The 18,265-nt window shown below is 42.0% G+C and overlaps 1 protein-coding gene across 1 annotated transcript; it reads right to left on the minus strand.

Annotated features, from left to right (window-relative positions):
- Positions 1-775: 775 nt before the first annotated feature.
- LOC149320990 (vomeronasal type-2 receptor 26-like) lies at positions 776-16,888 on the minus strand. Its single transcript, XM_089488595.1, has 6 exons — positions 16,598-16,888; positions 7,857-8,189; positions 7,362-7,520; positions 5,585-5,812; positions 3,223-3,349; positions 776-1,683 (listed from the first exon to the last, which is right to left on the minus strand). The coding sequence occupies exons 1-6, from the start codon at positions 16,886-16,888 to the stop codon at positions 776-778; spliced, it is 2,046 nt and encodes a 681-aa protein (XP_089344721.1).
- Positions 16,889-18,265: the final 1,377 nt, after the last annotated feature.

The following is an 18,265-nucleotide window of genomic DNA, read 5'->3' on the forward strand; positions in this document are numbered from 1 at the left end:
GTTGTTTAAATCCTTCAATCAGAAAGAAGATAATAATAATAATAATAATAATAATAATATAGTTTATTTGTAACCCGCTTTTCCAAAATTTTTGATCAAAGCGGCGAACAATTATTTATAAAAACATTCCAATAAAATCAATTAAAAACAACATTAAAAGCAACATAGTAATACTAATGACAAAAGGGCCAGATGTAAGGGGAAATCGATATATACAGTCCGGGGTCATCAATGAAAAGGGGTAAGAGAAGATTTTTCACGGTGGGAAGGCTTGGGAAAAGAAATACGTCTTCAGATTCTTTTTGAAAAGAGCTAAGGATGTGGTGGAGCGAAGCTCATCTGGGAGACTATTCCAAGATCTTGGGGCCACGATAGAAAATGCCCTCTGTGAGGTCCTCACATAGCGTGTCGCTGGGACCTCCAACAATTTCATCCCTGTTGATCTGAGTGTGCGGGGCAGATTATATGGGGAGAGGCGGTGCTCCAAGTACTCTGGGCCCAAGCCATTTAGGGCTTTATAGGTCATTACCAACACCTTGTATTGAGCCCGGAAGCGAATAGGCAGCCAATGAAGATCTTTCAAGATGGGTGTTATATGGTCAGACCTGGAACAACCAGAGACCAGTCTCGCTGCCATATTCTGCACTAACTGTAGCTTCCGGGTTTGGTACAAGGGTTGCCCCATGTAGAGCGCATTACAGAAATCCAAGATGACAGGTTTATTGTAGCCATATGGGACAAAGCAGAGGCAAAATAATTAAAAAACCATGCAGAATCAGGAATCATCTTGAATTTTCATAATCAGATATTCCTTTCTATTCAAGTCTGGCCTAAATAATATAATGTAGCATTTGGGGATGAAAATGAAACCTAGTAACCCCAGACTGGAGGACAAGATGGAGAAGACCTGCACAGCTACCATGTATTTCCCTTTGGTGCTCAGGTAAGTGGGCACAAAGGACACCCAAACACTGCAAAACACCAACATGCTGAAGGTGATCAACTTGGCTTCATTGAAGGCCCCTGGCAGCTTCCTCGCAAAGAAAGCCAGAGTGAAACAGATAGTGGCCAGAAAACCCATGTAGCCAAGGGCAGTGTAAAACATGGCTGCAGATCCTTCATTACATTGCAGTGTGATCTGCCCAGGTTGAGAGTGCATGTCAGCATCTGGGAAAGGGGGGGAGATTCCCAGCCAGAACATACAAATAGCCATCTGAACACCGGAACAAGAAATTACAATGGAGTTGGCCAATGCCTTCCCCAACAAGTTCCTCATTCTGCTCCCTGGTTTTGTAGCCATAAAGGCGACCACCACCATGACAGTTTTTGCTAACAATGAAGAGACAGCAACTGAGATGGTGCTGAAGGCAGTCTGTTGGAGAAGGCAGGTCACCATCTCTGGCCGACCAATGAAGAGAAAGGAGGATAGAAAGGAAAGGAGTAGGGATACAAGGAGCATGTATGTGAGGTCACGGTTGTTGGCTTTGACCATGGCTGTTCCTTTATTTTTAAGGAAGACTCCTAAGACAAACCCTGTACTGAGGGACAAGAATAGGGCAAAGAAAGCTATGGTGATTCCCAAAGGCTCTTTATAGGAGAGGTAGCTGACAACCTTGGCAATACATTTTGTGTGTTCTTTATTTGAATAATTCTCATCTGGACATTTATTGCAGTAGTCGGCATCTGAAAAGAACAAGAGCACATCCAGCATTACTTTACATTAATATCACTTATGATCTGTAGGCTATACAATAAGGTAAAGGTAGGAAATATGGGGCACTGCAGATGTGGATGGACTGCAACTATCATGGCCAATGAAGCTAATGGGGAATAATTATGGGAGTTGCAGTTGTTGCAGCCCAGCAACATCTACAAGGGTACACATTCCCCAGTCCTGCCTCCTTCAAGTTCAGAGGCATTGTGCCAATAGATTTTAGTTCCTAAGAGGGCTGTAGCCATTGGGTTCTGCTTCTGGGTTTCCTAGATATACCAGGTTGCCCACAGTAAGAAACAGGGTGCTGGGGAAGAAACTCTAAAGGGTAGAGTTCTCCTTGTGTTCAATGACATTCTCAAGTGGGATCATCTCCTGTGTACCAACAAGCCTCTCAGCAAGAAGGGCTAGAAGACCTCATTACCTGAGACAAAGTCCTCTGTCAGTCAAAGTTGCTGTTGTTCTGTGCCTTTGTTTCCAACTTATAGTGACCCTAAGGCAAACCTATCATGGGTTTTTTTTGGGGCAATATTTGTTCAGAGGAGGTGTGCCATTGCCTTCTTCTGAGGCTGAATGTGTGTGACTTGCCTAAGGTCACCCAGTGGGTTTCCATGGCTGAGCCAGGATTCAGACCATGATCTCCAAAGTCCTAGTCCAATGCTCAAACCACTACATCACTCTGGCTCTATGCCAGTCAAAGTGGACAATAAGTATCCAATGACACAAGAATTAGAGGAGCAAAAGAACTGCAGTGAAATAACATAATTCATCATGGTTGGTAGCTACTTATTCTTCTTATGAAACATATTTAATAGCTTCCTAATTTTATCTATTTCTATCCTGCCATTCATCCATAAGACTCTGGGCAGCATAAATGCAACTCTTCCATTTTATCTTCTTTACTCTGCAAAGTGACCAATGGTTAGTCTAAGTCTATCTGATCAAGATTTGAACTCTGATCTCCCCACTGGAGACCCCACCCTCCAGCCACTTCACTATTCTGGCTAAACAAAAAAGTATGATTCAAAAGAATAATGTTTTCCCTTTTGAGCCTGCCAGAGTTTTGATATCTTCTGGAAAGGCGTTTGTCTCATCACATTCATAAGTACATCTGGTGGGAACACAGAAAGGGACATCTCAGGACCTGCTCTCAGGCTCTGGAAGTCCTTTCTAGGGAGACTAGATTGGTGTCCTCCTTGTGATGATCCTCTAGTGAGATGAAGATATTTTGCTCAGACAGGATTTTGAAAACCAATTGTTCAAGGGGAAAGGGCTCAGATGATGATGGGAGAGAAAAATAGGATATAACAAATATGATCATCACACTCCTCCTGAACACTTTCCCCCTGTAGACTATGACCACAGGCAATTGTCTTTGATTTCCTTTGTCTCTTGATATCAAGACACAAAAGCAAGAAAGGATCCAAGTTCAAAGACATATTTTACAAAGCTTCCAGATGCCATCTTTGCTCCACTCCTCAAGGACAATTCTTTGCTCTGGAGTCACCTACCTTCCTGTGTAGAGATGGTTCCTTCTGTACATGGGGCACAATCATAGCAGCAGACAGGTTCTCCTTCCTTAATCAGCTTGGCATATCCAGGGTGACAACTTTCAGTACACCTAGAGAAGGGCACCGTCTAGATATAAAGAGAAGGAACACCCACAAAAAATGTGTTAGGAGGTTTATCAGAGGAAATACATTAAAAGGACAGAATTGAATGTATGAGGAGAAAGGGTCCTCAGTGCTGTCAACACATGATTATCTGAAGACTGCCAGATATCTTTCAGTCATACAAAGGGCCAAATGAAGTCCCAAGTCCAGACATTTAAAACACCAACAATATATACTCTCCCAGTATCATTGTGGTAATCTAGTTTAGATTTTACCACTCATATCCTGGAAATGCTGCAGCTGGATTATAGGTTTTACCTGGCAGAGAATCCTTCATGCCATGGATACATGTCTGGCCCATTTAGGGGGAATGACCCCTCTAGAACATGCTGAGCATAATAATAATAATAATAATAATAATAATAATAATAATAATATGATTTATTTATATTCTGCCTTTTCCTTGCGGAATCAAGGTGGATTACAAAGCAAAGGAAACAAAATACAAAAATACACACACACACCACCAGTTACATCACAGCAAACATAATACAATGAATTAAATATACAAAAAGTCAAAAATACATTAAAAGTACAAGGTACAAAAATCCAAAATACATGGCATAGCATAATAATTGAAATGACAACCCTCAACTCTCTCCTAGCAGCAAAACAACAATCTATTATCAATTACATGTCTAAAATAAATGATCCTCTAAACCGGTGTAGTAGTGAGAAAATTTCCATAGGGAAGGGGCATGGAAAATGGAGAGGCAGAACAGTTTCCATTAAAGAGATTTGGGGGGAAATGAAGTAGAAGGTAGAAAAAATGACAAAGGGCATAGGTAAAAACAAAAATAAACTCCATCGTCTGTTCTCATGGTGGCTCCTGTGCTTAAAGATCTCCATTGGCTGCCCATTCGCTTCCGAGCACAATATAAGGCGTTGGTTATTACCTATAAAGCCCTAAATGGCTTGGGTCCAGGATTCCTGAAGGACCGCCTCTCCCCGTACATTCCGCCTCGCACCCTCAGAACATCCGGGCAGCAACTCCTGAAGGTGCCTGGGGCTAGGTTGGCTGCTACGGCCAGAAGATCTTTTTCCACAGCTGCCCCAGCCCTCTGGAACACGCTGCCCACGGAGCTCCGCTCATCCACCACCCTGGCCCAATTTAGGAAGGGCTTAAAAACCTTCCTATTTAATCAGGCATTCCCCGTTTAAAACATCCTGTGGGCCTCCCTCCTCTCTCGTGGCCGTGAGGTTGGGCTAAGGGGCTTTTTATTGTTTTTATGGATTGTTAATATTGTGTTTGTTTTTAACCTTGTACTCTGTTTGCGCTTCGGTGCACTTTGTTAGCCGCCCTGATCATTCGGAAGGGCGGGGTATAAATAAAAATTTTATTATTTATTTATTATTATTATTCTTGTCCTGAGAATAGGTTATGCATTCTCTTTTGGAGCAGCCTTGGATCTCACTATGGGAGAAAGGCGAAATACAAATGAAATAAATACATAAATCAGATCAATCAAATGCTGTGGCACTCTTTTTTTTTTTACAGCAATGCATCGTTTTTAATGTACAGCAGTAAATGAATAGCTATGAAGATCAGTCTGTGAACTGAGAGTAGAGAATTGTTATTCAAAATTGGCTTGAGAGCCTCTGAGCATATAGAGAACATTATTCTGTAGAACAATGTTTTGGGCATCTCCCCACCCAATCAAGAGAAAGCGACAGAGCTCTGATGTTTCATTCACTTGTCGGGATTCCAAAATTCAATCTATGGCATCTCAGGTTTTAATGATCAAGTATTTAATGAGCCAATTCTTCTCTGCACCCATCTTGCCTTATAGAATCATAGAATCATAGAGTTGGAAGAGACCACAAGGGCCAGCTGGTCCAACCCCCTGCCATGCAGGAAATCTAAATCAAAGCATCATCGACAGATGGCCATCCAGTCTCTGTTTAAGGACCTCTAAGGAAGGAGACTCCACTACACTCTGAGGAAAGAGTGTGTTCCACTGTCGAACAGCCCTTACTGTCAGGAAGTTCCTCCTAATGTTGAGGTGGAATCTCTTTTCCTGCAGCTTGCATCCATTGTTCCAGGTCCTGTTCTCTGGAGCAGCAGAAAACAAGCTTGCTCCCTCCTCAGTAAGGGCTGTTTGACAGTGGAACACACTCCTTCCTCGGAGTGTAGTGGAGTCTCCCTCTTTGGAATTCATGATAAGAGATATTAAAGGGAATAAAAAGAAAATCTCCTCACCCGATTAAACCACTTGGACCATACAATGGCATTCTGATCAATGGTGATCTTGATCTCTGAAAGGGTCTGTCTCTCTATGCTCCCAACTTCCACGCCACCAGTGGACTTGTTGGGAAAAACCACCCAGTTCATGATATGAAAGTCAGCTGCCAGATCCCCATTCTCATCCAAATAAACTCCATCCATAGAAGTATTATAAAATTTAACGTTTCTCAGGAAAGGGTGAAGCTAAAATGAGACAGGAAAATATGTGCATATTTCAGACAGGAAATCCTGTTGTACATCTTGTCCCTGCCTTTTTGGAGCATTCATGTCCTCTAGACTGATAGAAACTAATAATTTTTCATGGGGAAAAAGTCATCCTCAGCAGTTGAAAGTGTACTCCAAAAAATTTGGCCACCAATGCACCTGTTACAGAATTGATGTAATATGATCCTGGGCGATTATGATCCTACTGCCACATTCTCTACTCATTGAATGTTATGAAAAGAGTTAATTACTAGACTTATGTAGAGCATATTGTAGAATCCACATTGGGTCACAGTTGCTGGTGTGTCTTATCAAGGAATGGGCCAGACCTCAACATTAGGAAGAGCTTTCTGACAGAGATGTTCGACTGTGGAATATGCTGCCTCAGAGTGTGGTGGAGTCTCTTTCCTTAGAGGTCTTTAAACAGAGGCTGGATGGCCATCTGTTTGGGGTGCTTTGATTGAGAGTTCCTGCATGGCAGATTAGGGTTGGAGTGGTTGACCCTTGTGGTCTCTTCCAACTCTATGATTCTATGACTCCATGACTGGTGCAGGTTTGAACTAGGATATCTCTTTCAGTGAAACTAATGATTGGAATCCTCTTGGTGCATTTGCATTGCACAGTTACAATGACATTGGCATAGGCAGTTGCAGCAGAAAGAAAAAGTCTGAAAGCTGACAGAGATTAAAGGCACTGTAGGGGCTACATTAGTTCACTAATGCTTCCATCCTTGAACCCAAACAAGATGAGTGACAAGCTCCCCTATGCCTACACAGGGCACTCTGCTACTGCAGGAGGAGAGAATGATGATCAGTGCATAATAGAATCATAGAATCATAGAATCGTAGAGTTGGAAGAGACCACAAGGGCCATCCAGTCCAACCCCCTGCCATGCAGGAAATCCAAATCAAAGCATCCCCGCCAGATGGCCATCCAGCCTCTGTTTAAAGACCTCCAAGGAAGGAGACTCTATCACCCTCCGAGGGAGTGCATTCCACTGTCGAACAGCCTGAACACTGTCGAATACACCAACAGAATGCCAGGTCTATCTCAAACCTCATCCAAAAGGGACAAATCTTTCAGAAGGTTATGGTACAGTATTCATTGCCCTGTTAAATATCCAAACATTTCTGTTGCATTCTGTTGTTCTAACAGTTTCCAGCACCAGCTGCAACAGTTTATTCCCACCCAGGGTGACCAGATGTCTTCCCTTTCCTGGACATATCTACATCTTTTGGGGAAAGAGGGAGAATAATAATAATAATAATAATATAAAAATACATTTCAGACTTCTGTCCAGGAAGAATTCTAAATTGTCCTCCATTTTGAGCATGACCAAGAAGCATGAATTTTATATTTACATTAGTATTTTTAGCTTTTTTTTTTTTAATGTTCTACATTTTACAGTTCCTCATCCTCCTTTGCAGACTAGTTATCACATCCGGTCATCCTATTCCCACTGCTCCCAATCCAGAACAGAAAGACTGAGTGATTTCCAATGGGACTGTGTATGAAGGCAAAGGAATACCTGCCATGACTGGATCCTCAGAGGAGTCTGCCTGTCTCTACCTGTCGTTCTCATCCACTTCAAATGGGAGGAGGATGCAACATGCAAGGTCTGTGCCATGGCCTTGATGGCATTGTAAATATTGTAGGCATCTTGAGAAAGGATCGTCTCAATTGCATCCTGAGGGAGATTGTTCAAGGTGTCTTTTTCTGAACATCTCTTCCAGACTTTCACAGACCTCAATGGCCTTGAATAGAAACAATGAAATGCTGTGTCCCCAAATTGCTTAAGATAAAGCATAGATTGGTCAAAGTCGTCATAGTGTCTCCTTTTATTCATCTGGATGGAGAAGGACAAAGAAACATGTATGTGCTGGAGATCCATCGCTTTGAACAACAATCTCATGTCCAGGTCCTGCAAAGCTGTTGCAATCCAAACTTTCCCCAAGGTTGATTTTTTAATATTTTCAGCTAGTTGTATTATAACCACTAGAGTAAGCATGGCATGAGTGTCTACCTGATAAACAATTACTTTGGCTTTGGTATCCATAACATATAAAACCATGTTGAATTTGTCATTGCTTAAATATGATTCTTGAACATTCAATGCAGGAATTGTTTCTGAGAAGGCAACACAAACACCATTCTTTTTGGCTACAGACATGAAGGTGCTCAGGAACTTTTCACCACTGTCATTCTCTGGAGCAAAAAGACCAATCCAAGTCCACCTGAAATGCAAGAGCAGTTTGACTATGCCCAGATAAGGAGGTTCTTGCTTTGGGGCCATTCGGTGGAGGAAAGGGAACTGATCTTTCCTGCCAAATGCATGACTAAGGAAGCCATAGGCGACCTAGTAAAGAGAGGAAAGGATTGCTGCTTTGATTTGATATTAAGATGAATCTCAAATATTTGTAATGTAACACTTTTGCCCTTTTTTAATGTTAGCTGGGCATAAGAATCTTTATGCAAAGCTAGACTTGGTGCTGTCTCTTGCTTTCAAATATAAAACTAAATTATTTGTTAATTCAAGATGATCATTAAATGAAGTACAGTTGGCCCTTCTTATACACGGATTTTTTATACATGGATTCAAGCATACACGGTTTGAAAATGTTCAAAAAAAGTATAAATTTCAAATATCAAACCTTGATTTTCCATTTTTTATAACGGACACAATTTTGCTATGTCATTATATTTAATGGGACTTGAGCATACACGGATTTTGTTATACGCGGGGATCTTGGAGACAAACCCCAGCGTATAATAAGAGTCCACTGTAATGCTTAACCGAGAGTTCTGCTGGCAGCTTCCACAGGAATATGTTCTCTTCCTTTACCACCTTACAGTTCTCTGTACTCCTGAAAAGCAGCTTCAGAGAGCTTCTCATCTGTCTAGAACTCATTTAAGGGCAAAGAGGGGTCTGCAATAAGGAATGGATTCACTCCACTCAGTTCTGCTATTGGAAGTCCATGACCGGACATTCCCCTCACTCATAATTGATATTTATAAAATTAAGCCAATATGCTATAAAATAATAAGTATGAATGCTGTTGGTGAGGGGAAATACAACTCCCGGTACACCCTGGGAACAAGTCTCCCAGATGCAGCCAAACAATAATGTAGCAGAGTTCAAAAACAAAAACATACAGCTATTGGTACTGGCAATGCGCTGACTACTGTTCACACTCAAATGAAACACTCATAGGCGTAGTTGATTCATCCAAGGTTTTGGAGGCTTTTATCTTCAGTTGCGATGTGTACAGTATAATACAATGTATACACACACTGACTCTCCAAGAACTTCCAGTTAACCACACTGGTGTCTGTTCTAAACAACTCTCCAACTAACCCACAACTACCCTCATGTGATCAGTCTCTTGGTCCAGTTATATAGAGAGTTGGCTCTGAGTCATTACTCTGTGCCAAATAGCATGATGCAACCGTGAAGTAACTTTAACTCATGCCATATGCTCCTGAGTCAGCAGTCTGTGGTTGTCCCATGGAATATATGTCACCAAAACATTTTTGTATTGTTAAAGGTACAATTACTGCAACAGTAAAGAACAAAAAGTCTGGTAGATCTATGTCAGTGGTCTCCAAACCTTTTTTTGGCTATTGACCCCTTTCCTCTTGGATGTCAACCCAAGAGCCCCCCGCCCATGTATTTCACTGTGCATTCACAATAGCCAATCTCAGTTCCTTGTCCCTTTGCCAGCCGATCACTCTGAGAGCAAAAACGAGTAGTTGGCAGAACAGTAACTGAGAATCCTCTCACTTGTGCCAGCCTTGTGGTAGAGGTGTCACAAGGGGGCATGTGGGGTGTGGACCACACTGGGAGACAGCATAAGTGGGGTGACACCACAACTACCACCCTATCAACACCACTGTTTCTCCCTAAACATTTGCCTTTGGGAAGAAATGGGGCATAGCATTAACATAACTCAGTGATGGTGAACCTTTTACAGACCAAGTGCCCAAACTGCAACCCAGACCCCACTTATTTATTGCAAAGTGCCACATCCCACTGGCTTTCTAGTAAGAAACTCTGGCAAACTCTGTGCTAGGACGACAGCATGTATGCCCACAGAGAGGGCTCTGAGTGCCACCTCTGGCACGCGTGCCATAGGTTCGCCATCACTGACATAACTTGTAAGATATGAGGAGCTCAGCAAAAGAGAAGGTGTGGTCAGAAAGTGGGCCACGTGAGACCTCTCCTTTCTCTGACCACAGAGCTTTAAACTGCCTCTGGGAGAAGAGGAGGAGACAGAGCGGGACTTTCTTGGTTCCTCTGTCTTCTTGTTATAGCCTGGCCCAATCTGTGAGAGAGGGTGAAGGAGGCAGGAGAATCAGGGAGCAATCTACCAGAGCCTCCAGCTCTGAGAGTGGAGGAGGAATCCAGGGTTTCTTCATTATCTTCACTCCCAAAGCAGAAGGGTGTTGTTAGAATGGAAGACAGGAGACTCCAGCTTTGGGAGTGCGGTGCGGGTGGAATCTAGGGATTCTTCCTCCTCAACTCATGAAGCAGAAGGCTGTTGTTAGAATGAGAGACAGCAGCCTCCAGCTTCAGGGATGAGATGCTGGAGGAAGAGGAATCCGGTTTAGGGAGATGGATACAATAGGATTCCAGGGATTCTTCCTCTTCTTAACTCCCAAAGCAAAAGGTTGTTGTGTCAATTCTCCTTATTGCTTTGGGAGCTGGAGTCTGCTGTCTCCCACTGGTACACCAACTTCCTGCTTTGGGAGTTATGAAGAGGAAGAAACCCTGGATTCCTCTTGCACCTCGCTCCTTGAAGCTAAAGCTGATGTCTCCCATTGACACAGCAGACTTCTGCTTTAGGAATAAAAAGAAGGAAGTATCCCTGGATTCATCCTGTACCCCATTCGTGAAGCTGGAGTCTTTTGTGCAAATGAGAGACAGCAGCCTCCAGCCTAAGCAGTTAGGAGGACAAAGAAGTTGTTTAGGAGTTGTTTCTGTCACACCTATTTCCTTTACACTCAGTGATATCTGGAATTATTAAGGTGTAACATTAGTACAAAAAACATTACTAAGGATTCTGTCTGGTCTGGTCTGGTCTGGGAGAAGGTTGACACTATGAGTGATCACATCAGGTGACACCAATCCTAGTGATACCACTGCCTTGCAAAAAAGGCCAGTGCAGGTAGGAGGCCTCTTGGTTGCTGCTCAGCCAGCTGCTTGGTTGTTGCTCCCATTGTGACCAGAAGCAAAGGGCAAAGCTTCTCCCCTGTGAAGAAGGACTTTCAATCCTTCTTTGTTTTGGTGGACAGGGGTGCAGCGGGCATGTGTGTAGGTGGTTTACAGAGGCTGGCATGGAAAGGGAGAAATTTTAACTTCTGGAGCCACTCCAAGGCAAAGGATGTTTTCCAAGAATTGACCCCAAATACTCATCCCCTCCTTCTCCAGAGATGTGCCTTCTCCACACAGCTTCAAGTATCCCCCCCTCAACACACCACATTGCTTCTTTTACTACCTCTTCTCTCAGTCTGTCCAATGAAAGGAAACAGAAACAACAGTGCAACTCCAGCCGGCCAACTAAGTCCTGGCAAAGCTCACAAAACTTAAGCATGGTCCCAAATGTGAAAGCTCCTTTTTGCTGCCACTTCTTCCCACTGCCACGTGCTCTATCACTAACTCCACTCAGTCAGTCTGTCCCAAAATGGTGTAACCCCAAGCCACAGAAGCGATGCCCTGCACCCAAATCTCACAAGAATTTCCCAACCCCCACTACTAATGAAAGATACAGCTAAGGGAGTGAGGTCATGTGGGGAGGTGAAGAGTGGGAGACACCATCACACAAAACAATCAGCGAGGCTGTGTTGTGGTTTTAAGGGACTATGAAAAAATGTTTCATATAATGCTCATTCCCACCATGGCCCTAAAAGCCACCGGTTCTCTTGTCTTTCTTGCACTACTTTGAGTGAAAGCCACCTAGCTGCCCCCTTCTTCCTTCATAGAATCATAAAATTATAGAATGGTAGAGTTGGAAGAAACCACAAGGGCCATCCAGTCCAACCCCCTGCCATGCAGGAAATCTAAATCAAAGCCTCCCAGACAGATGGCCATCCAGCCTCTGTTTAAAAACCTCCAAGGAAAGAGACTCCACCACTTTTCAAGGGAGTGTGTTCCACTGTCGAATAGCCCTTACTGTCAGGAAGTTCCTCCTAACGTTTAGGTGGAATCTCTTTTCCTGTAGCTTGCATCCATTGCTCCAGGTCCTGTTTTCAGGAGCAGCAGAAAACAAGCTTGCTCCCTCTTCATTATGATATTCCTTCAAATATTTAAACTGGGCTCTCATATCACCTCTTAACCTTCTCTTCTCCTTCACTGCACTCTGTTTCCCCATTTCCCCTTCACACACACACACCCCCCACTCAGATCTTCTACCAACCCCACGGGGGTGTATCACCCACTTTGGGAATTACTGTTTTTGACTTACTGCTTTTGTTGACAAACTTTCTAAAGCTCTTAGTGCTGTCACCCTAATCACACTTACTTGGAAGCAAGTCTCAATGATCCTATCCTATGTGTGGGACATTTTAAGTGCAGAAGCATTGCCCTCTAGCTAACCCCATATAGTTCCCCAGCCTTCCCTGCTGCCCCTCTCAGTGCAAACATACACACAGTAGTAGTTCAAACAGACCACATGGAGCTAACTGAAGTAGACATATGGAAACCAGATAGCAGAGTTTTAGGGGTGAAGAGAGGAAAATATTCTTTGTCCTGGAGAATAGGCCATGGAAATCAAGGAGTGGGTCAGACAGAGTATAAGGGATACACAGTAGGTTGTTCTCCATATACATGGTGTCTCAAGGGAGTTTATCACACATGAAGTTTGAACTGCAATCCAAAGCAAATCCGAAGGGAAGGGGAAGCAGGGTCAATTCAAATCCAAGGCAATTCACGTGATTAATTATCTCACTTGAAGAGCGGAATTGTGGTCATTCCTGAGGCAAAGCGAAGTGACTGCAAAATAAATTATCACACCAGTACATACCATGCAGAGTCACCAATTCAAATTGGCGCCCTTGTGCATGCTCACTAAGGCTCTGAATGCATCGTGAACCTTTGCACTTCCTGGGTGAAGAAGGAGGCCACTTCCTAATTCCAGTTTCAAGTGAATGCTAGCCTCATGTGAATGATTACTTCATGTTTCTTCTTCCTTTCTATTTTATTCTATTTTTACTCTATTTACACTATTTCAACAATTTAGCAATGCCCGCAACTCCCGCCATGTGTGGCCTCGAGTATACATACAGCCACATCCCAATGTGTCCTCCCTGTCATTCATGCTATCCCTTCATGCAACATCCAAACATGTCCTCAGTCTATCCATCCCTTCATGCAACATCTAAACGTGTCCTCGGTCTATCCATCCCTTCATGCAACATCCAAACATGTCCTCAGTCTATCCATCCCTTCATGCAACATCCAAACGTGTCCTCAGTCTATCTATCTCTTCATGCAACATCCAAACGTGTCCTCAGTCTATCCATCCCTTCATGCAACATCCAAACGTGTCCACAGTCTATTTATCTCTTCATGCAACATCCAAACGTGTCCTCAGTCTATCTATCTCTTCATGCAACATCCAAACGTGTCCTCAGTCTATCCATCCCTTCATGCAACATCCAAACATGTCCTCAGTCTATCCATCCCTTCATGCAACATTTGAATGTGTCCCCAGTCTATCCATCCTTTCATGAAACATCCAAACGTGTCCTCAGTCTATCCATCCCTTCATGCAACATTCAAACGTGTCCTCAGTCTATCCATCCCTTCATGCAACATCCAAACGTGTCCTCAATCTATCCATCCCTTCATGCAACATCCAAATGTGTCCCCAATCTATCCATCCCTTCATGCAACATCCAAACGTGTCCTCAGTCTATTCATCCCTTCATGCAACATCCAAACGTCCTCAGTGTATCCATCCCTTCACGCAACATCCAAACGTGTCCCCAGTCTATCCATCTTTTCATGCAACATCCAAATGTGTCCTCAGTCTATCTTTCCCTTCATACAACATCCAAACGTGTCCTCAGTCTATCCATCCCTTCATGTAACATCCGAATGTGTCCCCAGTCTATCCATCCCTTCATGCAACATCTAAATCTGTCAGCTACATCCAAACGTGTCCTCCATTCTTGAACGAGTACCAGAAGCAAATTGAGCAAAATTGCAGCTCTGCATCATGGGGAATTTGCCACCTTGGAGGTTTGGGGAGGTGTACCAGGATTGAAGCAAAGTTGCATTGCACACCAGACCAGTTTGGATTGAAATCGAAGTGAGCTTGGAAACAATTTTTGTGAAATCGCTTTTTACTGAATTCACCTACATCAGGAGTCACTTTGGACTGACTTTGGATCTGGCTCGGAACTACTCCCCATAGAAAGCAATCATGTGTGATAATCTATCACGTTTTAATGTGAATTTGCATGGTTGGACCAGGAGTGACTTCAGAACTGCAAAACCCATTGTGTGATATCGTCCAAGGAGGCTAGTTTTTGGAATTGATATTTATATTTAGGATCCTAGCCTCAAGGAATGCTATGTTGCACTCTAACAAAGACCTAATGGTCTTTCCAGGAATTGGCAATGGGATTCTGGAATTGCTGATGACTTTAACTTTGGAATAATAAAAACAGTGATTGGATTTCGGATGACCATAGGATAGATGGATAGGGACATCGGCTGGGAATATGACAGGGGATAGGTAGGAAGCATTTGTTTTGGGTTGAAGAGGATATGGGGGAAGATTAGCAAACCCATTCAGCTTTTATCTTGGTATTACTTGGGTCCTCCTCATGTCTTTGGGTCTATGTGTCCTTCCTATGGGAAAATCTCCTGGTATTCAAAGGACATCATGGCCTCTTAAAAGCATGCCTGGCTCAAGATACATGTCTTTGGGTCTATGGGCCCTTTCCATAGGAAACTCTCCTGGTATTTCAAAGGTCATCATGATCTCTTAAAAGCATACCTAGCTCTAGATATTAAAAAATGAAAATTGGGAGCCCCAAATATAATGTAGAATATGTTGGGTATGATAATTACCTTCAGCACTGAATCACTGTGCCTGTTTTTTTGTTTAAAGCTGGAGCTTTGTACTCTTTCATAGTTGCTAAATTTTCAGCTACATAAAATTTATAGCTACACTAAATTGAATATTAAATGGAAAAATAATAACCACAGATAATTTACATAACATTAAAGTGGGCGATGATGACATCAAAATACTGAAAGATTTTTTTTATACCTTGCTTCAGTCAATAATCAAAATGGACATTGTAATCAAGAAATAAGAAGTGTAAGATTTAGGAGATTAACACACTCTATTTAACCCTCCTTATCCCTGATGGGATAAATTTAAATGTATTGAATTTAAATGTAAAAGTGTCTGTTATTGCACTCAGCCATGCCTGGGCAAGTGCAACCCATCTGCAGCCTGGACCCCAGCCACACTTATCCAGCAGCTTTCAAAAAGGCAAGCTTCCATTTTTGAAAAGCCTCTGGATAAGTGCAGCTGGGGTCTGGGCTGCAAATGGGTTGCACTCGCCTTGGCATGGCTGAGTGCGATAACACCCCCTTTTAATTTAATTTTTTAATTTTTTTTATCAAGTCATTAAAATCATTACAAGAATAAAAACTGCACATCATACATTGTCAAGAAAAGGATTTCATCATATTAAACTTCCATACACTTACACATAGTTGCTACCTACTCTAATTCAGCTTATCTACAATTTAATCTATACCAGCCTATAGTTCTTCTATATATCTGGCAAAGATGGCCCTCTGATATCTACATTCTTTCAATTCCTTCCACTTGTTCCCTTTCATTTTCCTTTCTCAGTTGTTCCCTTTTGCCTACTTTCCCTTCTTCTCCTTCTTCCTCACTCTCCTTTGTTTCTACACTGATAACACCCACTTTTAAATTTAAATTCAACTTTATCCTGTCAAGGATAAGGTGACTAAAATAGAGTGTGCTAATCTCCTTAGAAGGGCAGCTATGGAGCAACTAGATCTGATCCTCGAGTTAAAAATATAGCATTAAATCCCAAAGTTGGAATAATCTGTACCATAGTATTTCCCATTTCTATGTATGATTGTAAAAGTTGGGAAGTGAATAAGGCTGAAAATTAACTCATTTGAAATGTGGTGCTGGAGGAGAGGTCTATGGATACCGTGGATTGTTAAAAAGTCAAATAAATTAGTCTGAATCTACTAGGACTCTTACTTGAGGCCAAAATAGCTAAACTTTAAGAGACCATACTTCAGATCTATCATAAATCAACACGACTCATTGAAAGAGTGTAATGCTCAGTAAAGTGGAAGGCAGTAGAAAAAAAGGAAGGCCACATTACAGATTAGTTCAATAAAGGAAATCATGGGCAGGAGTTTGCAAGAGCTGAGCAGGGCTGTAGATGGGAAGGGGGTCTCTCAAAAGCCTTTCATTCATGGGCTTACCATAACATGAAGCCTGCTTAACAGCAAATAACAACAAGAAATTATACCTACTTCTTCAGGGGAAAGATGCTTGCAGACTTTTTCTCTCAGGGTGGAAATAATTCAGAGAGCTATAGATAATTTGTACCTTGAGTGGGGGCCAGATATGGATGCTCTTTGCTTTTGCTTTTGACACCTATAAAGCAGCATGCCTTCAATTGGCCCTGGGTCCAGAGCTAACTTCTGGACCTCTTTATAGAGAGACGTAGTCTAGAACCACCCAAACCCATTCATACCTGTGGGGTTTTGTAGATGCCCAACATGCTTGAAATCTGGCTGGAAATATCAGAGTTGCCCCCTTCAAGAACTGCCAAGAGATTACTCTGCCTTCCGCAGCTATAATTTGGAACCTTCTCTTGTCCAGGCGATAGTAGGTCGATCATAGCCTCATAAGTCATTCTTTCATTGAAATAGCTCTCATAGACATTGTAGCCCAGGGTGATGTTGGGCAAGAGCCTCAGATCCTTGTTGATCTCATGAATGGCAAACAAGAAGGGCAGGATCTGCCAGTAGTACAGAGTCTTCATACTACAGGAAAATAGAAGTCATCAGATATTCACCCTCTGTTTAGTGCAAAGGTATGAAATCCCTGCTTCATTTAATAAAAAAGAAGATCTGTACTTCAGTGCAGATTGCAGTAGCCTTGAGCTTAATCACACTCTTTCAGTCACCACAATGTCCTAGTTCTCTTTTATTTTTATGAATTATGAATTCCAAAGAATAACAATGGCAATAACTTTATTTCATGTCACCTTTATTTTGTCTCTCAAACTAAAGCACCAGAACTGAATCCCAGCATTCTTTGGTGTGTGGAGGCTGGGATCTTCTCTTTGTGAAAATACACATTTGTTGGCTAGCAGCAACAACCCAGAGAATCAAATCAAAAGGGGGCAAATTTGTTAGTATTCGGTAGTTTTTAAGAATTAGCATTTCACATATTAACTGTTCTGAAATGCATTGTGGAAAGTTATAGTACTGATAAATTTCACTGCTATCTGTTAAAGTTTATGCCAAAATTAACCTGACAATGATAATAATAATAATAATAATAATAATAATAATAATAATAATTTGTATTCTGCTTTTTCACAAAAGAATCAAAGTGGATTCCAACAGTATAAATAAAACATCAAACAATTAAATGTTACAATTTAAAAACCCCAAATCCCAACCCTCCCCCCAATCATAAAAACAGTGATCAACCCATAAAAAGAGATTAAACATCCAAAAATTTAAAACTATCCAGTAGGAATACGTTAAAAATTTGGTCAGATTAGCAGAAGAAATGAATCTTCCTCTAGAGGAGAGGGGATGGTATCAAACAATGTTGGTTTCGGTAGCAATAATCTTCCATTAATCTTCCATTAGGCCTTATATTTCACACACTATCAGCCATGGGCAGCATTCCAATCCCTCCTTCTTTGTCAAACTGACACTATCCAGGATCATTAGCTATACTCTCATAGACTTATAGGAGGAGAAGGGAAACACACATACAGTTTTCTATTCATATTGGTATGATATTTCCATACTGGTGTCTTATACTTGTTTTCTATTTTCTCCCAGTATGCCTTGAAGGATTCATTTACCCCAGCAGGATGACACGGCTAGGAGAGATCTACTCCTCTGATTATGAACTAATTAGTTCCTTAACTAATAGCATTTAATAAAAAAAAAAAGTACTTTGGTGCAGATTGCAGTACCAAGAGGCACCTTTGGTTTGGGCAATGACACAGAGAGAATAGAATAAAGTTCCCCAACCTACTGGCTAGAAGCTTTGAGCCTAATCACACTCCTTCAGTCCCCACTATGCCCAGCATCTGTTTCTCTTTTATGTCTATGAATTTTAAATTCCAAAAAACAAAACAACGACAATATCTTTTCTTCATATCATCTTTAGTTTG

Source organism: Sceloporus occidentalis, unplaced genomic scaffold (genome assembly GCF_023333645.1).
Source record: "Sceloporus occidentalis isolate IW3139 unplaced genomic scaffold, rSceOcc1.0.p SCAF_1, whole genome shotgun sequence".
NCBI classification, from domain to species: domain Eukaryota; kingdom Metazoa; phylum Chordata; class Lepidosauria; order Squamata; family Phrynosomatidae; genus Sceloporus; species Sceloporus occidentalis.

Coding starts and splice junctions, on each gene's coding strand:
- LOC149320990 (XM_089488595.1), bottom strand. CDS start 16,888: ATGAAGACTCTGTACTACTGGCAGATCCTGCCCTTCTTGTTTGCCATT. Junction 7,521..7,856: donor CCAAAGTAATTGTTTATCAG/GTAGACACTCAT, acceptor AATCTCCCTCAG/GATGCAATTGAGACGATCCT. Junction 1,684..3,222: donor AACCATCTCTACACAGGAAG/GTAGGTGACTCC, acceptor TGTTCTTTTCAG/ATGCCGACTACTGCAATAAA.